Source organism: Leptonychotes weddellii, chromosome 7 (genome assembly GCF_054177405.1).
Source record: "Leptonychotes weddellii isolate Sample4059 chromosome 7, ASM5417740v2, whole genome shotgun sequence".
In the NCBI taxonomy this organism is placed as follows: Eukaryota; Metazoa; Chordata; class Mammalia; order Carnivora; family Phocidae; genus Leptonychotes; species Leptonychotes weddellii.
Window position 1 is genome coordinate 111,215,730 of NC_138375.1, and position 20,648 is coordinate 111,236,377.

General features: G+C 47.2%; 3 protein-coding genes across 8 annotated transcripts in view; 2 read left to right on the plus strand and 1 right to left on the minus strand.

Annotated features, from left to right (window-relative positions):
• The window catches only part of SMIM33 (small integral membrane protein 33), a 69,754-nt gene that overhangs the window by 37,602 nt on the left and 11,504 nt on the right, over window positions 1-20,648 (minus strand). The window lies entirely within an intron of this gene.
• On the plus strand, window positions 105-8,453 carry ECSCR (endothelial cell surface expressed chemotaxis and apoptosis regulator). Of its 5 annotated transcripts, none has more exons than XM_081825737.1 (10): window positions 106-247; window positions 3,538-3,582; window positions 3,876-3,926; window positions 4,087-4,146; window positions 4,638-4,772; window positions 5,929-6,042; window positions 6,434-6,532; window positions 6,717-6,753; window positions 7,844-7,940; window positions 8,109-8,453. In XM_081825737.1, the coding sequence occupies exons 1-10, from the start codon at window positions 187-189 to the stop codon at window positions 8,115-8,117; spliced, it is 708 nt and encodes a 235-aa protein (XP_081681863.1). In that variant the 5' UTR covers window positions 106-186; the 3' UTR covers window positions 8,118-8,453. The 5 variants fall into 5 exon arrangements, with proteins under 5 accessions (XP_081681866.1, XP_081681863.1, XP_081681864.1 ...); XM_081825736.1 differs by having other exon boundaries at window positions 107-247; window positions 4,635-4,772; XM_081825740.1 differs by lacking the exon at window positions 3,876-3,926 and having other exon boundaries at window positions 105-247.
• Window positions 8,598-20,648, plus strand: part of DNAJC18 (DnaJ heat shock protein family (Hsp40) member C18) — a 28,841-nt gene continuing 16,790 nt past the window's right edge. The window contains exons 1-3 of the mRNA XM_081825729.1: window positions 8,598-9,640; window positions 13,629-13,715; window positions 15,396-15,582. Coding sequence (XP_081681855.1) covers window positions 13,676-13,715; window positions 15,396-15,582 — 227 coding nt within the window. The 5' untranslated portion in view covers window positions 8,598-9,640; window positions 13,629-13,675. The remainder of the gene's footprint in view (window positions 9,641-13,628; window positions 13,716-15,395; window positions 15,583-20,648) is intronic.

A 20,648-nucleotide genomic window follows, 5' to 3' on the forward strand; every position in this document is an offset into this window, starting at 1 on the left:
TCATCTGGGCTGCCGGGCTGAGCAGGGCCCCTGGAGCCAGTCCCAATCTGTTTCCTTCTATTCTTCGACAGGAAGCTCCTGGAGAGCCAGACCCCACCCCCCACCCCGCCCCAGCACTCCCTCTCTTCTCCACTATGGACAGAGCCACCGTGGAGCGGCTGCCTGTCCGCTACAGACCCGGCTGACATGGGCACCGTCGGAGCAACGCCATTGTGCTGGGCCATCCTTGGCTTCCTCCTACTCCAAGGTAAGAGGCACTTGCCTCTCTGCTTCAGCAGCTCCTCTCCCGCAGCTGCTAGTCCTGGGTGCCTGTCCGTCCTTCACCATGGACGAGGCATATGCTCTCCATCCAGGCCCGTGCCCAAGGGAAATTCCAGAGCCTTCTCATGAAGGGACCCAGTTGAATTGGGGGTGAGGGGGGTCATTACTGAGTGAAGGTAAAGTCGAGATGTGGTTAAACCCTTTTGTGGGAAAATTGCCAGGGTGAACCGCGGTCCCCACAGAGGCTGGCCTCCTGAAATATGGGGAAGTGACTCTCTTGGCATGAGACTGAGGCCAGAAAGCTCCTTCCAGGGTGTTCTAGCACAAAACTGTCTGCACCTTGGGCTTTACAGGTGATCCTTATTCTTCTTTCACATGAGGAGTAACAGCTTGGGAATTCCAAATGTTGACTTGAAGCTCCAATCACAGCCAGAGGGACTCAGGTTAGATACAAAGAACTGTTTATCAGAGAGGATGTACACAGCACCCTCGCCCGGTGGGGGGCTGGGTGAGAAGACACCCAGAGGAGATGACTGGAAATAACACCTCTGAGACTGGACTCTGCTAGCTGATGAAGTGTGAAGCCGCTCAGAAGGGGTCCTCTAATTAGGGAGCAGTTGCTGGGAACCATGAGAAATCCAGGAGATTCTGACTCACAGGGCAGCAACTTCCCTTTGGTCATCCCTTCCCCACCCCCACCTCACTCTCCAGCAGTCCTCTGTTGGAGACTTATGAGCCTGCCCTCATGGCAGCAGCAAAGAGTGCAAAATGCTTGGACGGGGAGAGAGGGTGGCTCTCCCCTGGTGTGTGTGGGGGGGGGCGGCGCTAGACTCTTGTAGAAACCACAGGAATGGCAGAGGAGATTAAAAGGCGAGACTCGTGAGAGGGCACTGTCCAGGCAAGCAGCAGGGCTTGAAATGCCCTGGGTAAACTCTGCATAAGCCATGCTCACCCCTTGCCCTGCGAGTTTCCTCATCTATCATCGCAAAATCTCAGCACACTTACTATCCTCCTTGAGGAACCCTTTTGAAGCTAATCAGGCCCACAAGGAGACTTGACTTGGATACACAGAAACTTGGAGGATTGGAGAGAATGGCGCAAAAATAAAAATGTCTAGCATATATTGAGCGTGGACTGTCTGTCAGGCATGGGGTTAAGCGCTTTATATGAATTTTCTTATCCACACAAGCACTTATGAGGTATGAAAGCCATTTGCATTTTATTTATTTATTTTTTAAAGATTTTATTTATTTATTTGAGAGAGAGAGTGAGAGACAGAGAGCATGAGAGGGAAGAGGGTCAGAGGGAGAAGCAGACCCCCCCGCTGAGCAGGGAGCCCGATGCGGGACTCGATCCCAGGACTCCAGGATCGTGACCTGAGCGGAAGGCAGTCGCTCAACCAACTGAGCCACCCAGGCGCCCGCCATTTGCATTTTAAAGAAGGGGCCCAGGTCAGAGAGAAAGCGGTCGAGTCTGGACTTAAACTCACACCTGTCAGACTCCAAAATCTGTGATTTTTTTAACTGCTAAGTTATGCTACTGAGGAAAATAGGGGACGGGGGTGGTGGTGAGGGAGAAAGGAGAAGCTGGAAGGTCATGAAGCAGGTAGGGATTAGGGAGGAGAGGCAGGAAAATCAGAATCTCTGTGGCCGGGGTTGTGGGGTTCTTGGGCTGTCTGCAGGCCCAGTGGTCAGAGATACCCTGGCCTGCAGAAACAGATGTTCCTGAAATCTCTCCCCTACTCACAGAGGAATCCACTGGTGACAGAAAGTTCTGGTAGGGGGACAGGGCCAGAAGACAGAGAACAGGGTACTGGCACTTGGAGCCTGTGACTTTGGAACTCCTTCCGAGACCCTAATTTTGTTTCCACATCTGCAGGAAGGCAGTGCACTGTGGCTACTTGCTAAAAGCTAACGTTACAACCTGACAGAGCGCAGATGGTACCTAGGACACGCTTGATCAGTAACTGCCGGGTGTTTTCAGGCTGTGCCTTGAAAGGTGTTCTTCCAGGGTCATTTACAGCTGGGCAGAGTTCTCTCTAGCCTCGGGCACCTACAAGTGTTAATCTCCCTCTGATGTCCCCACCCAAACCGGGGGTGGGGCTACCAGAGACTGGTGACCTGGAAAAACACAGCCAGGGTTTGGGCAAGCTTGGGTTTGGAAACCATTAAACCCACACCATCCAAAGTGATAGCCCCATGGAGGAAGGCAGTGGCTAAGGAAAATAAACAGAGTGGCAGGCTGGGAAGGCCCTGGCTGCGGCCACCTCGGCTCACCCAGGCCCAGGCTTGGGACTTCCCTGTGGACGGGGGCCTGGGAGGCCGAAGGCCAGGCCAGAGGCTGCGGTCCCAGCCGTGGCAGAGGGACGGGAACCCAGCTGGGCGGCTCCACTTCCCCACGTTGTTTTCCTTTCACATTGTTCACAGGTTTCAAGAATGATTTCATTGTGGAAAATGAGCAAACACAACCTGACCTTTCAGGTCCCACACACACAGGGGACACACAGAGGGGCACACAAGCACACGTACACATGGACCCAGAGGCCCACAGGCGTACACGTGTCCATACAAAAAAGCCAATGAGGGCTTCTGACTGGGGCCTCCTGGTAACTGGCTCCTCCCTGGGTTTGGCTAACAACGGGCCATTTCTGAAGTAGCCTCTGCCTATGAAAGTAAAATTGGCCACATGTTCTAGAGCTTTCCTGCCCCCTATATATACCTCAGACTCGCTTCTTGTGTGCACCCCTCCTTCTAGCTGGGGGGTGGGGCGGGCAGAGAGACAGCCCAGATACCAACCCCAATCCCTAACCTCATTTTATTCACCACATCTTTCCATCCCTTTCCCTTGGGGGCAGGACCAAGATGACAATATTCACAGGGAGAAATGGATGGCTCAATGGTAGGGTAGCAAGAACCTGAAGTCCTAGGTCCTTATCTAGATGTCACAGGTCACTGGCCCTCTGTCCTTGGACAAATCACTAGTTTGAAATAACCTTCCCCTGACCTCCTATCAGCTTGGCATAAAACCCATGTGGGATTAAAGAGACAGGAAAGGACTCTGGGACACTGAACCATGAGGTGGTGGTGATGGTGCTATTGAGTTGTGGGTGGTTTCAGAGGAAGCTAGCCCTGTGAGCCAGAGCCACGTCCTGCAGCCCTCTGCCAAGTGTGTCTGCCTTCCAGCACGGAGGGCTTGGAAAGCCTGGGTTCTTCTGTGGGCTCTGTGCTGGGCAAGAGACTCACCAAGTGAGTCAAAGTCTTCTGCTCTCTCTTGCAGGCCACCACTCCCAGCCCACTACAATGCAGACATCTCGCCCTCAGGGTAAGATCAAACACACGGGGCCTACTCTGGCATTTAGGCCTGGCAGCTTAGGAAGGGCAAGAGGAGCACAGAGCTCAGGTCACGGGGGCCGGGGCCAGAGGTCTCAGGACATCGAAGGCTGAGTCCAGCTTGACCCAGGCTAATGAGCCTCAGAAGAGGACAGAGATAAATGGCTGGTGGGGGCGGGGGGGGGGGGCAGGGAGAAAGACTAGAAAACTCAGGCTATAGGGAAGAAGAGAGGGAGACAGAGCTATACGTAGCAGTGACCCTCAGCCTCAGATGATTTATTTCAGGAGCCTTCAGCCATCAAAGTCTAACCACAAAGCTACTTTCTTCCAACATAGGTGAGTGAGTGTGGCTGCGGAGGGGCAGGTCCCTGTCCCCGCCCGGCCCCCTGCCCAGCCCTTCAGATCTGCTTGGAGCCCAAGGGTTCTCAGGTGGGCAAGGGACTGTGGTGTCACCCAGCCTGCCCCCTCCAACCTCCCCTTGCCTCTGTCCTTGCAGGAGACAGCCCTTCCTCAGAGCCCAGCAGCCCAAGCCCTCTGGCCAGCACTGGGACCCCAGGTACTCTGCTGCTCAGATCCAGATGCCCTCTGGGGAGGGCCCAGTGAGGAAGCAGACACAGTTGCTGCCCTACAGAAGAATACAGACTGGTGGGGGAACAGACAAGTAAACAGGACCGTATGTTGCCAACTACAAAGCAGTGGGAAAGGGCTGTGATGAGCATAAGCAGAAAGGGCTGCAAGGGCCAAGACAGACACAGACGTAGGCCGCTTCAGACTCAGGAGCCTGGGAAGACATGCTAGAGTGAGTGACCTTGGAAGCTGAGGCCCAAGAGGGAGTTAACCAGATGAGGAGTGTGGGGTGGAGGGTGGGAGGGAGACCTTTTCCAGGCAGAGGCCTTTATAGGTAAAGGCCCAAAGTTAGAAGAGAGGATGGCTCCTTCTGGAACTGAAAGCAGTAAAGAAAAGGAAGATTTTGGACTAAAGAGGCCCCCTCGTACAGGCTGGCTGAGGCCCTGAGCAGGCCTACCCATGCTTCCTAATCCACAGCAGCTCCAGAGAAGGCCTCACAGGTCCTCATGGTAGCCAGGAAACCCGTGACACCGAGCACCAGTACTGTGGATGGTCACTCCCAGTCCCCGCTGGGCCTGACTCAGTCCCAGACACAGAAGTACACAGCAGGACTTGGTGAGTACCTGGGGCTGAGGGTCAAGAGCATGGGGTCATGTCTGGTTGGGGTCCTTCTCCACCTCCTCAGAAGACCCAGGATCTGCCCCACAAGGAGGCCTCACAGGGCCAGGATCCACATCAGTGGCAGCCTGATTTGGGGATGAGAGAGGTTTGGTGGGAGGTAGAGACACAGCCTTGGGCCTGGTCACAATGAAGGCAAAAGGAGCCTGGATGGACTCGGGACTGATAAAGGCATGGAGGGGAAAGGGAGAGGTAGAACTCAAAATGATGGCAAGGGAGGCAAAAGGCGTTTGGCCAGGGCCACACACTCTTTGGGGCAGGTTGACCTTCACATGCCAATGTGGGGCAAGAGCTGGGAGGGGGTGGACCTGCTGGTTCATGGCATATAGGCCCAGCACAGCAGCCTGACCGTTTCTCTCATCCTACCCCTTGGCTCTGGGAATTTTTTATACTCACAGACTTATTTGGCAGTGCAGGGATGGATAAGGAAACGGACAGCGATCAGACCTGCAGTACAATGAGTGGAAGAGGGGGTGCCTGGCTGGCTCAGTCGCTGGAGCTGTGACCCTTGATCTCAGGGTTACAAGTTCAAGCCCCATGTTGGGTGTAAAGATTACTTAAAAATAAAAGCTTAAAAAAAAAAAAAGAGCTGAAGAGGGGAAGAGATGGGTGATAGTACTACTTTTTAAGAGGGCCAGAAACTTGTGTCCCTTAACTGGCAGCCTGCCTCATTAAATCGGTGCCTGGGGATAAACATCCAGTGAGCTTTTCTCCACCCACTTAAACCTTTGGCAAAAACACAGATTGCTCTACATTGCCCAGCCTGGCTCCCTATCTCTGGAGCATAAGTGGGCCCCAAGGGGATGGTGGGAAGAGATTAACGGTTGCAGGGGGGCCATCTTGAATTTCTGGAGTCCCCTGGAGCTAGTAACATGAGCAACCAGCAATGCCGTTCACCTGATCCCACATTACCCAGTTCCGACCTCCATCCTCATGAGATCTGGTCTGAGTGGCAAGGAGGAAGTCTTTTTTGTAGGGCATGAGCTCCTTCTGAGTTCTTTACCTGGGGAAGTGGGAGGGGAGCTAGCTTTCTCTCTCTCTGGTGGGCCATCCCAGTCCCGTCACTGATGCACCCATCCCCACTCCATTTCAGACACTTCTCAAAATATTACTCCCATATCAACCACCATGAGTCTGAGGACAAGAGAAGACTCTTCCATCCTGCCCAGCCCCACATCAGAGACGGTGCTCACTGTGGCTGCATTTGGTAAGAGGGAGAAGGTGGGAAGAGTGGTAGAACCAAGAACTAACTTGGACTCTGGATCTGGAAACACAAGTTTAAATCCCACCTATTTGTTCTAGGAGGGCTTGGCTGATGAAGAAGGCCCTGGTAGGAAGGAGCCTCCACTGGCCCTCCAGTCAGCTCTTCTGGGCTCTGCTGGGTTCCATGTTCTTATGGGAGGGTGAGGCAGGGCTGTGGAGCTCGCTCTGGGCAGGGGTAGTGGGCTGAGAGCTCATTCATTCAGCAGAGAAGGGGAATTCACTTTGCTCTCAGAGCCTATCTACACAGCACTTTGCTGGGAGGGGAATTTGGACTCCTGTTGCCCCCTTTTGACCCTCCTTTGCCTCACCTTTACCCTGTCCTTTTCCCTGTTCAGGTGTTATCAGCTTCATTGTCATCCTGGTGGTTGTGGTGATCGTCCTAGTCAGTGTGGTCAGTCTAAGGTTTAAGTGTCGGAAGAACAAAGAGTCTGAAGGTACATGCCCTGCCACTCAGGGCCCCCCTTTGCCCCTCTTTGCTAAGAGACCAAGAGCTACATTTGGAGTTTAGGAAAAGAATGGCACATAAGCACCACTGATGAGACAGAAGGGCAGTCCACTTGGGTGGGCTTCTGAGTTACAGCATGTGACCCCCAATTTGTGCCTTTGAATATTTTACAGATCCCCAGAAACCTGGGAGTCCGGGGCTATCTGAAAGGTAAGATTGTCAGAGGTGTAAGGGAGGAATCATCTATCTGACCTCTCAGTCCCCCACTCCAAGAGAGAACTGATACTTCCTGGAGCGCCTGTGTGATTCAGTCAGTTGGGCATCCAGCTCTTGGTTTCAGCTCAGGTCGTGGTCTCAGGGTCGTGAGATCAAACCCCATGTCAGGCTCTGCATTCAGTGAGGAGTCTGCTTGAGATTCTCTCCCTCTCCCTCTATCCCTCCCCCTGCTCTCTCTCTAACATAAATAAATAAAATCTTAAAAAAAAAAAAAAAGAACTGATACTTCCAACCTTCTGCACATATGCTCCCACAAGCATGCATGGAATCTTGACAGCCACCACTGAGGCCAGGACTAGGGATGGGCAGGACAGGGACGACCCTAAAATGAAACAATCAGGAGACAGGAGATGAACTGGAACTCTTCAGCCTGTGGGCTAAGCCTCTATAACTCCCTCATGAAAAATGTAGGAATTCAGATTCTAATATACCCCGCTTTTTAAAAAAATGTTATTGATTTATTTTAGAGAAAGAGAGAGAGGAGGGGAGAGGGGCAGAGGAAGAGGGAGAGAGAAACTTAAGCAGACTCCACACTGAGCTCAGAGCCCGACGCAGGGCTGGATCTCATGACCCTGAGATCACAACCTGAGCTGAAACCAAGAGTCGGGCGCTTAACCAACTGAGCCATCCAGGCGCCCCTCTAATATACCCTTTAAATAAGAAAATATTTAAGGAACATCTTGTATGTGCCAGGCACTATGGCAGGTATTTTATAATATTATCTCAAATCCTTACAGCAATTCCTCAAGGCAGATACACTGCATTCTGTACATTTGAACAAATTGAGACTTGGAGAGGTTGTAACTTGGTCAAGATCACGCAAGTAGCAAGTAGAAAAACTAAGATTTATATACAAGTTTTTTAGGCTTCCAAGCACACTCCCATTTCATTAGGGTCCACCACCAAAATACAGGTTTATTGAAACAAAGGTGGAAGTTCCAACACTTAACCCCACAGCTGCCTGACCACCCCATTGCCCTCCTCCTCCTCCATTTTACAACCCATGTTCCTTTCTTACCCCCAGCTGCTCTACAGCCAATGGAGAGAAAGACAGCATCACCCTGATCTCCATGAAGAATATCAACATGAATAACAGCAAAGGATGCCCCACAGCAGAGAAGGTACATTTTTCCTGGTTCCTTCCTCCCTTCTCTCTCCTTTTCTTACCTTCAGGTTCTAGTTCCTTAACCAGAAAGGAGATACTTTCAGAGATGCAGGCTCTGCTCTCCTCTTCCCTAACCCGCCACTCCCGAGAAGTCACCCTTTTTCATGATGTATTTATTTTGCAGGTTCTTTAGAAGCAATGTTGGGTCCCCATGGGTCAAAGGATGACGCAGCTGCCCTATGTCTGTAAAGAGGAAGGCGATGGAAGTGGTAGAGGCACGAACCACATATAAATTATTTTATTATTTCACACTTACTCCAAGATCTAAAAGGACACTGGCATTCCTCCAGATCTAGGAGCAAGCTGCCAGTATGAGAGACTCTTTCCCATATGGGCAGCCACTCTGGAAACACAGCCTGCTCCTCCCACCTGCTCACCGTCACAGGAAGGGGGAGTCTGGAGAGCAAGAGCAAGGAAAATGACAAAGTGGAGTGGCCTTTGCTACTTTGCATTAAAATTATTTTCTGGCCGACGGTCTAATTTCTTTTAAGGTCTGTGCTCTCGTGCGTGTTTGTTAACGGTGCTCTAGCAGCTGCGGGGTCTCCTTTCCTGGGCAAGGTATGGATCCAAGTTTCTGCCCCTGTGGGGAGCTCTCCGAGCAACCTGCGAGGTAGACTGAACATTTTGTCAGGTCTGCCTCAGTTCCCCCGGATTATTAAGGAGGAATGAGGTCCTGAGGGACTAATCGCTTCAAGAGAGGAGAGAGAAAGGGAGCTGGAAACAGTGACCATTCGTCACCAGTAAAGACGTGTTGAACCTGGAGAGTGAGAACATGAGAGGCACAGCGCATTCTGACTAGGGAAGTCCAGCAGGGAGAGCTGAGTAATATGAGGGCAGATGTCCTCTGCCTGCCTCAGGGTAGACATGCCTCGCTTTGGTCCTAGCTATTGGAATAACACCGGGGAGGTCTGGAACAGGGGTAGGTCTGTGACTTCATAAGCCAAAACCCACCCCCTTTACCCCATACAGCTGTAATCTTTGTGTCCTAGAAAGAGAATAAAGGGTGACAAACACTCTTAAGTCTTTTAAAGGGAAGGAGGAAAAGCAGTTATTCATTTTCTTAGAAATCTCCACCATGACACTGGTTTGGAAATGAATCTTGGTTGGGGAAAATTCAGTGGAAGAGTCACCTGTGTGTGTCTGCACAGAGGGGTTAACTTTATAAGTATCTGCTAGTTGGCAGTTCAGATTACAAGGAGCTTACACATTCGGAACAACGTGCAACAATATGCTATTTGCTTCTGGATTTAGACTCTGCGAGATGATCTGAGAGAGAAAGCCTGGAACAATTTCTTTGCAACTATTCAAGCGGACTGAAGAAACCTATTGGATTCTAAAATCTTCTAGGACAAGGCTTGAAATCTAGTCACCTCTGTAGCTATTTGGTACATGGTGCCCAGCACATCGACGGTCATAAAAACTGGCTCTTGAGGGCAGGAATTGTCATCACAGGCTGAGCTGTGCAGCTGGGCAAAATCACTCCCCAGCTCCCAGCCTGTTTTCTTACTTTTAAAGCAAGGTGGCTGGACTATTTGGTCTTCACTATCTTTTCTGGTTCTTATATTCTACAGTTCTATAAACTCTAGATGTAAGAAAAAATGAACACAATCTTTTGAGTAGAGATCACCCTGGGTGGAAGCCAGAGACAAGTCTTAGGTGAGTCTGGGCAAGTCTTCTACATTCTCTGGACTTAAGATTTCCCTGTGTCTTGGGGCGCCTGGGTGGCTCAGTCGTTAAGTGTCTGCCTTCGGCTCAGGTCATGATCCCAGTGTCCTGGGATCAAGCCCCACATCGGGCTCCCTGCTCCGCGGGAAGCCTACTTCTCCCTCCCCCACTCCCCCTGCTTGTGTTCCCACTCTTGCTGTCTCTCTCTCTGTCATCTTTAAAAAAAAAAAAAAAAAGATTTCCCTGTGTCTTGAGGGAAGAATGATTCCTAACTGGCCTTTGGTAGCTACTTGGTAGGTAAAATGGAATAGTAAATGTGGAGACATGTGGGAAGCAGAAGTACTAGTTGGCAATTGCAGCAGACAATGTGGAGTATCACCACCCAGGTCTCACTTCAAGGTCAACGCGCTGTTTCCCCAGCTGTTAGGAGTGTTGGCTGCTCAAAATTAAAAAAAAAAAAAAAGGAGCATTGGCTGCTGAGGGCTCATAGCTGGCTGATGACTGGTTGATGGGGGTGGGATAAAGACCTAGACCTCTTGCCTCAATTTCCCCCTCTGTCCAATCCGGCTTCCCTTACTCCTCACAGCTCTTGTTCCCAGGAGCACTCACCAATAAACCCTCAGCACGCAAATCTCAGAGTCTCAGAGTCTATTTCCAACCTATGACAGCAATACTACAGCATTTTAAAAAATACTACAGCATTTTAAAAAATAATTTATTTGGGGAGAGGGGCAGAGGGAGAGGGAAAAGCAGGCTCCCTGCTGAGCAGGGAGCTCAATCCCAGGACCCTGGGATCATGACCTGAGCCAAAGGCAAATGCTTAACCAACTGAGTCACCCAGGTGCCCCTAAAATATGACAGCATTTTTAAAAATAACTCAGAGATATTTATTTAAGCCACACTGCAAAAAGCACGACTTCCTAGCCAGTTCCAGCACACACAAAAAAATCCATCATTGTGATAGAACTCTCCAGGTGACATAACAATGTCTAGAAGTACTAGATTCTGTTTGAATTGTTGTTGTTATTCTGGCTGCCATGGGCACTTCATTCAGCTGCTTATCATACTGGACAAATTAGGTCAAGAACATGAGGTTCACTCTAGGTAACTCAGTTGATGTCTCCATTCTAAGACAAACTTCCCCCTGACTCTGGACAATGTCCTGCAGATATGAGCTGTTAGTCATAAGGTATTTATATGCGGGGGAAAGGGTGTGAACTGGTATGAATATGAGATTGGATGGCTTTTACCCAGAAACCGACATTGCAGTTCTTCATTAGCCAGGTTGCTTTTCCTGTTGCTAAATAGCTTTCCTTTGAGAAGGGGGCAAGGATGAATTCACTTAATTCTCTAGCAAACTGCTTTAGAAGGAGTTCTGCTAGAGGATCCTACTATATATGCAAATACAAGAACCCACCTCTGATAGGAAATCCGAGTGCAGCCTTCTGCAGCCCCTGCAACTTCCCTGAGACAGTATCTCTTCCTTGATGTCTAGACAACAGGATGGTGGCCATTTACAAGACAGCTTCCTCCCTATTCTAACACAGGACTAGATGGCCCCAAAGCAGGAACAGGTGGTGGGGTGGGGTGGTTACTGTAAAGGGTCCTTCTTTTGCTTCTTTCCCCATCTTATAGGAGGGCAACCAACAAACCAGCTCAGGCACACAGGCCCAGTTGGACAGAGGGAACATTTACTCAGTATCTTTCTTCCAGGGATAAATGGGGCAGTATCTCAATCATATAGGGCACAAGGCAAACCTCAGTATCACCAGCAAAAATTCACTACAGTTCAACAAATATTTCTAAAAGTAGAGAAAACTGATAGAAATCAGAGGCCAGCTCTCAGTAAAATGATTTAGCAGATGAAGGATCATTGCAGGCCCCTTGGCCTAGTACATGCATATAATTTCCTAAAGCCAGGCTAGTACTAATCAATTCAATTTGAATCTGTTGGACAACATCGTGTGGCTCTGCTCAGCGGTCTCCTTCTGGATTTGTGGACGTCCTTTATCACCTCTTTGAACTTCTTTCTATACCTACGTCCTTCTCCTTGAGAACCACCTCAGAGTTCCCAAATTCTCTTCCCTTATTTCCTTCCCAGTTGCTTCCTCACTCCTCCTGCTGGTTACTTTCCCCGGGCACCTCCATCCTGAACCTTCTGAGCCCAAAGCTTCCTCTTTTAACAGACACAGAGACTGAATTTGATAGTGGGAATTGTTTTGTTGAGTGGTTGGTGTGCTTAAGCCAAAACTGGCACAGAAGTGTTCTAAATGTTGAGGTTTGGAGTTCTAAGTTAGTCTTAGTGCTACAGTCATAGAAACATTCATCTAGTAGTGTTAATTCAGGTGTAAATGAGCTAAAGGGTATGTTTGCTGGCAATATCTGACAAGGTTACCATGCTAAGCCATTTTTTACTGATTTAGGACTAAATGAGTCTTAAGAAAAAAAGTGGGGAGTGAGGTTTCAGAGGACAATGGAAAAGGTTTGTTGAGGTACCAGACATTTCCAAAAGGCTGCAACTTCCCAAATCTTGTTCAGCATTCTTGAACCTGGACTCTACTCCTAAGTAGCCCCATAATTCACAGTACCCCTTCTCAATCCAATTACTCCCCACAGTGCTCTAGCACCCCCACTATCAATCAGATACCTCTCACTTCATAGCACTCTGACATTTCTGAGTACCTCCAGACCTTAGCCCTGTGCCCCTAGACTCTTAAGGCATACCCCGCCTTCCCCTGTCCATATTTTAGAGCAGTCTAGTTTCTCAAAACCAAATAAATTTCCTTCTTAAGTTTAATCACCTAATGTATATCCCTGATCAGGTCCCTTGTCTGCAAAGCACAAGTGGCTTCCTTAGCATACTGATGCTCATATATCCTAGAGCCACCACTAACTGCAGGGAAGGAATAAGAACTGCATACAACTGGAGGAGTTTACCCTATCAGTTTGTGTCTCCAGCTGATCATCTCCCAGTCCCCAAATGCCTAAGTAGCTGCTGCTTGGTATCATAGTTGGCATACTGATGTGTTCTTCCTGGGTAAGATCTCAATGAATTCTAAGTAATTTTTTGTTTTGGAATGAATTGATCATTTTTCACTTTTGAAACCTGATCTTTGGCCATCCCAATTCACCCGCAGGCACGAGTCAGTAAGGCACTATGAGAATTGCTTTTATTCTTTGCTAGGCCCCATGCAGACCTGAGTGGGAAAACGCAGGAATATTTTACTTTCCTTTTACTAATTCCGTAGGGCCTTCAGAAAACAAGCAAATGGGCCACGGAAACGAGTGGGGTGGAACAGAAGAGAAAAGTCTCAGAGGTGCCCTGGAGTAGGATGGGATGGATGAAGGATAAGGAACAGCAAAGATAGGGGCTTTAATGCTGGCTCCAACACCTGCCCCTTTCTTCTTTCTCTACCCCTAGACCCCAGAGGTCCCTCGAATGGTGCTGTGCCAAAGCAAACGCACGAAGAGGGGCATACCCAGACTGCCCTCTACATAAATCTACCTCACTTTTCTGTTTTCTTGGTTCTTAAAATCTCAGGATTGGGTTCACATCCCCAAAACCCGTCTCTCAATCTCCAGGACCAAACATACACTTTGCACAGAACGGGCATTAGCATATATTTTAAAAGGACATCCTTGAGATGAATAGTCATACTGTGATCCTCTAGTTTGCAAAACCTTTCCCAGGCAGGATTTCATCGCGCCTCCCTGAATGCCCCCAGTGTTAGGTGAGGCCGAAGCCACTATTCCCACGCTACAGACGAGTAAAAGTGTGGTCCGCAGTCGCCCAGCAGTCAACCAGCAGCAACAAACCTCCACAGACCTCACTTCCAAGGGTCGAGCCCCACACGCCCCTACAACTCCAACAGCCCCTCCCTCGGAGCCTGCCGGGAGTTGTAGTCCAATGTCCCGCGGCTCCTATGAGTTGGACTACAATGACCAGCATGCCCCGCGCTTCTCGCCCCGTCCCTTTCAGCCTCGGGCGCTGGGGAGGCTCCGCAGACCTGCTGATTGGGAACCGATATGGCTGCGACTCTGGGCAGCGGAGAGCGCTGGACCGAAGGTACCAGGTCCTTGCCGGAGGGTGGGACAGGGCAGAGTTGGGAGAGGGATGGAGCTCCTTGAGATTACTGAGGGCTGAGACCCTGGGCCTGAGGTGAAGGATGGAGGCCTATGAAGAGATGCTGAGCCTGAGTAGGGTTCCGAATTAGGTGGGGGACCGCCCAGGCAGGGGCCGGGATCTGAAAATCAGGAGCGCTGGCTCAAGCTAAGGAACTGGCTAGGAGCCCAGAGTACCCGTGATGACTTTTTTGCCTCCGGCCCCCAGCCCCGCCCCGTCTTGGCCCGTGCCCAGCTTAGGGCCCGCGGTGGTCAGGTCCCGCCTGTGCCAGGGTGGCTGGGAGGTCAGCAGGGTGATGCGGATTCCCACAGGTTGCTTTTCCGGCCCCTATCCTCGCTCCGCCCAAGTAGGCCGCCTGACTCTCAATCTCCGTTTGGTCCTGTTCCTGCAGCCCACATCAGGACCGATAGGCCGGCCTTTTCCATCCTGCAGTCAAGCAAAGAGTATTGATTGAATACCTATTATGTACCCTGCATTATGCTGATCGTGCAGTAGGGATCTGACAGACTTGGGCCCTTGAGATCACAAAACTCACAATCCATTGAGGGAGTTCGACAGGTAGACAGACAATTACGAAACAGAGCCACTAAGTCCTGAGCTACACAGCAAGGTCTTAGGTTTGGGAAGCACACTGACAGCCTGGGTGTCAGAGGAGGCCTCAGGAAGAAAGTGTGACATATGATGACATGAAGGATGCTTTGGAGTTAGTCAGGATGACTTAGAGGAAGAATGTTGTAAGCAGAGGGAACAGCATGTGCAAAGGCACAGAGAAAAGAGAAAGCATTGCTGATCTGAAAGGCATTTGGTGTGGCTAGAGCATAGGCTGCTAAAGAGCTCGTGGTGAGGGAGGAGGCTGCAGAGGCAGGCTGAGCCTATAAGAAATTTGGACAAGGAGCAGTGGGTAGTCACTAAGGGATTTTAGGCAGGAGAGAGACATTTTTAAAGCCTCTTCCAGATCCTCCAGACAGGACCTGAGTCTTCTGCCTTCCTTGACTGGATTGCTATGGCCTTCTCTTTACATTCTCCAGGTGTTATGATGAATCGAATCTTCTCCCTTTAAACTATAACCCCTTTGTGGTCAGAAGTAGGTCTTACCCATATATCTAGCCAAGTGTGTTGTTCTATACCTGCTAGTTTAAAAGAACTGAACTCACCCCTACTTTAAATCTTAGTGGTGGGAAGCATGGCAACAACAACAACAACAAATTATTTTATGAGCAATGTGACTTCTGACCATGGATCACAGAAAAATAGGCTTCCCCCTCCACTGCACTAAAGGTAGACACCTTTTGAAAGGCAAGGTCCTGAGGAGATGCCTCTTAAGCCCCTTCTCTGGCTCTGACTCAAAATTATTTGTTGAATGACCACTGTAGGTATGGTGGACATTATTATGCTTCATATTTCTAGCATTATAAGTTTTTCATGGTTGCCTCCGTATTTACTATATTATTTTCTCAAGGAAGATGTTCATTCAATTTTATATGGATGCTTAAAAGTCAGTATGATGTCAGTAGTTTGGCCTTCACACTCATGGCCACAAGGAGCCTCCCTGATAGCGAGGGCAGGTAGCAAAGTTAATTGCAGATCAGACTGAGGCCTAACGGAGGGGCTATTGCTTTGCAGCTTACATTGATGCAGTTAGAAGAAACAAATACCCAGAAGATAGACTTCCTAAAAGTCATGATCCCTGTGGGTGCTGTAACTGCATGAAAGTGCAAAAGGAAAAGAAGTCTGAGCATGAGTGGAATGCAACCCGACAGGGTGAGGGAAGTGCCACTTACACTGAGGAACAGCTGCTCGGGGTACAAAGGTGAGTCTGTGGTGGGATTCAGTGAGTGATTTTAATGTAGAGTTCCTGGCAGAATGTGTTACATAAGCATTGACTGTTATTGGTACTTTTATTATTATTATGGAAGCACAACAGCTTCTTGGCTTCAGAGGCAAGACTAGGTGGGAGTGGAGTGTTAGGGTGTAATCTGAGGTAACTTTACTGCTTCTGTGTCGGAGAGGCAGGGAAAACCAACTAGATGAAACAGACATCTATACAACAGTCTAGCCAACAACATCAGAATACACATTCTTCTCAATATACATGAAACATTCTCCAGGATAGATCAGATGTTAGGCTGCAAAACAAGTGTCAATAAATTTAAAAGGATTAAAATCATACAATGTATGTTCTCTGATATCAACAACAGAAGCAAATTTAGGAAATTCACAAATATGTGAAAATTAAACAATATATTCCTGAAATAACAAAAAGGTCACAGAAGAAATCATACGAAAAATTAGGAAATACTTTGAGATGAATGAAAATGAAAACACAACATACCAAAATATACAGGATGCAACTAAAGCAATACATAGAAGGACATTTATAGCTGTAAATGTTTATATATATATATATATATATTTAAAAATCTCAGATCAGTAACCTAATCTTCCACCTTAACAAACCAGAAAAAGAAGAGCAAAAAGAGTACACTAAATCCAAGCAAGCAGAATGAAGGAAATAATATAGAGTGGAAATAAATGAAATCGAGGTTAGAAAAACAACAGAAAATCAACAAAACCAAAAGTTGGCTTTTTGAAAATATCAACAAAATTGAAAAACCCTTAGCTAGGCTAACCAAGAAAAAGAGAGAAGACTCAAATAACTAAAATCAGAAATAAAAGAGGGGACATCACTACCAATCTTACAATGATAATAAAGATTTTAAAAGGATACTATGAACAATTGTACGCCAACAAATTAGATAACCTAGATGAAACAGACAAATTTTAGAAATGTACAAACTAGGAAATCATACAGACCTACCACAAATACAGCGATTAAATTAATAATAAAAAAATTTTACCCTGTGACCCAGCAGTTGCACTACTAGGTTTTTACCCGAAGGATACAAACAGTGATCCGAAGGGGCACCTGCACCCCAATGTTTATAGCAGCAATGTCCACAATCACCAAACTATGGAAAGAGTGCAGATGTCCATTGACAGATGAATGGATAAAGAAGAATGGATAAAGAATATACACACACACACACACACACACATAGATACATAAAATGGAATATTACTCAGACATCAAAAAAATGAAATCTTGCCATTTGCAATGATGCGGATGGAATTAGAGGGTATCATGCTAAGCGAAATAGCCAATCAGAGAAAGACAATTATATGATTTCACTTATATGTGGAATTAAGAAACAAAACAGGATCATAGGGGAAGGGAGGGAAAAATAAAATAAGACAAAATTAGAGAGGGAGACAAACCATAAGAGACTTTTAACTATAGGAAACAAACAGGGTTGCTGGGGGTAGGGGGTGGACGGATGGGGCAACTGGGTGACGGGTATTAAGGATGTAATGAGCACTGGGTGTTATATGCAAATGATAAATCACTGAACTACCTCTGAAACTATCTCTGAAACTGTTAACACACTATATGTTAATTTTTTTTCCACACTATATGTTAATTAATTGAATTTAAATAAAATAAAATTTTTAAAAAATTTTCCCACAAAGAAAAACCTAGGCCCAGAAGCCTTCACTGGTAAATTCTACCAAACATTTGAAGAAGAATTAACTAATCCTTCATAAACTATTAGAGAAAATACAAGAGAGGGGAGCACTTCCCAACTCATTCTATGGGGCCAATATTACACTACAAGTAAAACCAGACAAAGACATAAGAAAACTAAACTAGCAATCAATATCCCTTATGGATATAGATTCTAGCAACATATAAAAACATATAAAAAGGATTATATACCTTGGGGCATCTGGGTGGCTCAGTTGGTTAAGCTTCTGACTCTTGGTTTTGGCTCAGGTCATGATCTTGTGTCCGTGAGATTGAGCCCTGCATCTGGCTCTGTGCTCAGCAGGGAGTCTGCTCCTCTCCTCCTCCCTCTGCTGCTCCCCCCAATTATGTGCCCTCTCTCTCTCTCAAATAAAAAAAAAAGAATAAATATTTTAAAAAAAAGATTATATACCTTGACCAAGTGGTATTTATCCCAGGAATGCAAGGTTGTTTAACACATGAAGATTAATCAGTGTGATACACCATATTAATAGAATAAAGGACAAGGCCACATGATCATTTTAATAGGTACAGAAAAAGCATTTGACAAAATCCAACACTATTTCATGATAACAATACTCAACACAATAGGAGTAGAAGAGAACCTCCTCAGCTGATAAAGGCCATCTACCAAAAACCCACAGCTAACATCGTCATACTTAATGGTGAAAAACTGGATGCTTTCCAAGGTCAAGAAAAAGACAAGTATGTTCACTCTAGCCACTAGAGGTTCAAGCCAGGGCATTTTGGCAAGAAAAAAGATATAGAAGTCATCCAGATTGGTGGCGCCTGGGTGGCTCAGTCAATTGAGCTTCAGACTCTTGGTTTTGGCTCAGGTTATGATCTCAGGGTCGAGAGGTCCAGCTCCATGTTCAGGCTCCACACTCAGCAGGTAGTCTGCTTGAGATTCTCTCCCTCTCCCTCTGACCCTCCCCCGCCCACTTATGTGTGCTCACGCTCTCTCTAAAATAAATAAGTAATGGGATTCCTGGGTGGCTCAGTCGGTTAAGCGTCTGCCCTCAGCTTGGGTCATGGTCTCGGGGTCCTAGGATAGAGCCCCATGTCTGGCTCTCCTCTCAGCGGGGAGCCTGCTTCTCCCTCTCCCCTTGCCTGCTGCTCCCCCTGCTAATGCTCTCTCTCTGTCAAATAAATAAAATCTTTAAAAAATAAAAAATAAATAAAATAAATAAGTAAATCTTTTAAAAAATTGAAAAAATTAAAAAAAAAAAAAAAGAATTCACCCAGATTGGAAAGAAGTAAAACTGTATTCATAGATGATATGATATAATATAGAAAATCCTAACGAATAGGGGCGCCTGGGTGGCTCAGTCAGTTAAGCGTCTACCTTGCGCTCGGGTCGTTATCCCGCGGTCCTGGGATGGAGACCCAGGACAGGCTCTCTGCTCAGCGGGAAACCTGCTTCTCCCTCTGCCCGCCGCTCCCCCTGACTTGTGTGCTGTCTCTCTCAAATAAATAAATAAAATCTTTATTTAAAAAAAAGAAAGAAAATCCTAAGGAATACACACACACACACACACACACACACACACACACAAACAGAACTAATAAATGAGGGGCACCTGGGTGGCTCAGTTGGTTGGGATTCTGCCTTCAGCTCAAGTCATGATCCCAGGGTCCTGGAATGGATCCCCACGTTGGGCTCCCTGCTCAATAGGGGGTCTGCTTCTCCCTCTGACCCCCCCCACTTGAGCTCGTTCTCTCTCTCTCTCTCAAATGAACAAATAAAATCTTAAAAAAAAAGAACTAATAATTGAGTTCAACAAAGTTGAACTCAAAATACAAGATCAGTACACAAAAATCATTGTTTTTTTGTACTGTAGCAATGAACAATCCAAAAATGGAAAAGAAAATAATTTCATTTATAACACCATCAAAAAAGTATAAAATGCTTAGGAATAAATTTAACAAGGGAAGTGTAAGATGTACATTGAAAACTACAAACTTCATTTAAGGAAATTAAAGAATGTGTAAATAAATGGGAAGATTGACTGTGTTCATGGAGCTAAATATTGGAAAGGCTTATTTTATTAAGGTTTAATATTGGAAATATGGTAATACTACTCAAATCGATCAATAGATTCAACATATCCCTATCAAATCCCTTGCTGCCTTTTTTGAAGAAATTGACAATCCAATCCTAAAATTCATATGGTAATACAAGAGACCCAGAATAGCCAGAACAGTCTTGAAAAAGAACAAAGTTGGAGGACTCACATTTCCCAGTTTGAAAACTTATTACAAAGCTACAGTTATGATGTAGACTAGCATAGGATAGACATGTAGATCAATGGAATAGACTTGAGAGTCCAGAAGTAGGCCTTTATATTTATGGTCAATTGATTTTTTTTTTAATGTAGGCTCCACACCCAGCATGAGCTTGAACTCAGGACCCTGAGATCATGACCTGAGCCAAAACTAAGAGTCAGAAACTTAACAGACTGAGCCACCCATACATCCCAGGGTGTCTGACTCTTGATCTTGGCTCAGGTCTCGATCTCAGGGTCCTGAGATCCAGCCTGGCGTTGGGCTCCGCACTTAGCACAGAGTCTGCTTTTCTTCCTCTCTCTCTCTCTTTCCCCCTCTCTCTGCCCCTCCCCCCAAAATAAACAAAATCTTTAAAAAAAAAGTCAGACATCCACCAACCAAGCCACCCAGACGTCCCCAGTCAACTGATTTTTTTTAAAGATTTTATTTGCGGGCGCCTGGGTGGCTCAGTTGGTTAAGCGACTGCCTTCGGCTCAGGTCATGATCCTAGAGTCCCTGGATCGAGTCCCGCATCGGGCTCCCTGCTCGGCAGGGAGTCTGCTTCTCCCTCTGACCCTCCCCCCTCTCATGTGCTCTCTCTCATTCTCTCTCAAATAAATAAATAAAATCTTTAAAAAATAAAAAAAAAAGATTTTATTTGAGAGAGAGAGAGAGAGCATGAGAGGGGGGAGGGTCAGAGGGAGAAGCAGACTCCCTGCTGAGCAGGGAGCCCAATGTGGGACTCAGTCCTAGGACCCCGGGATCATGACCTGAGCTAAAGGCAGTTGTGTAACTAACTGAGCCACCCAGGCACCCTCAACTGATTTTTTTGACAAGAGTGCCAAAGCAGGGACACCTGGCTGGCTCAGTCAGTGGAGCATGCAACTCTTGATCTCGGGGTCATGAGTTTAATCCCTACATTGGGTGTAGAGCTTACTTTAAAAAAAGAAAAGAAAAGAAAGAGTGCCAAGGCAATTTAATAGGGGAAAGAATTGTCTTTAATACATGTGTTGGGACAGGGGCGCCTG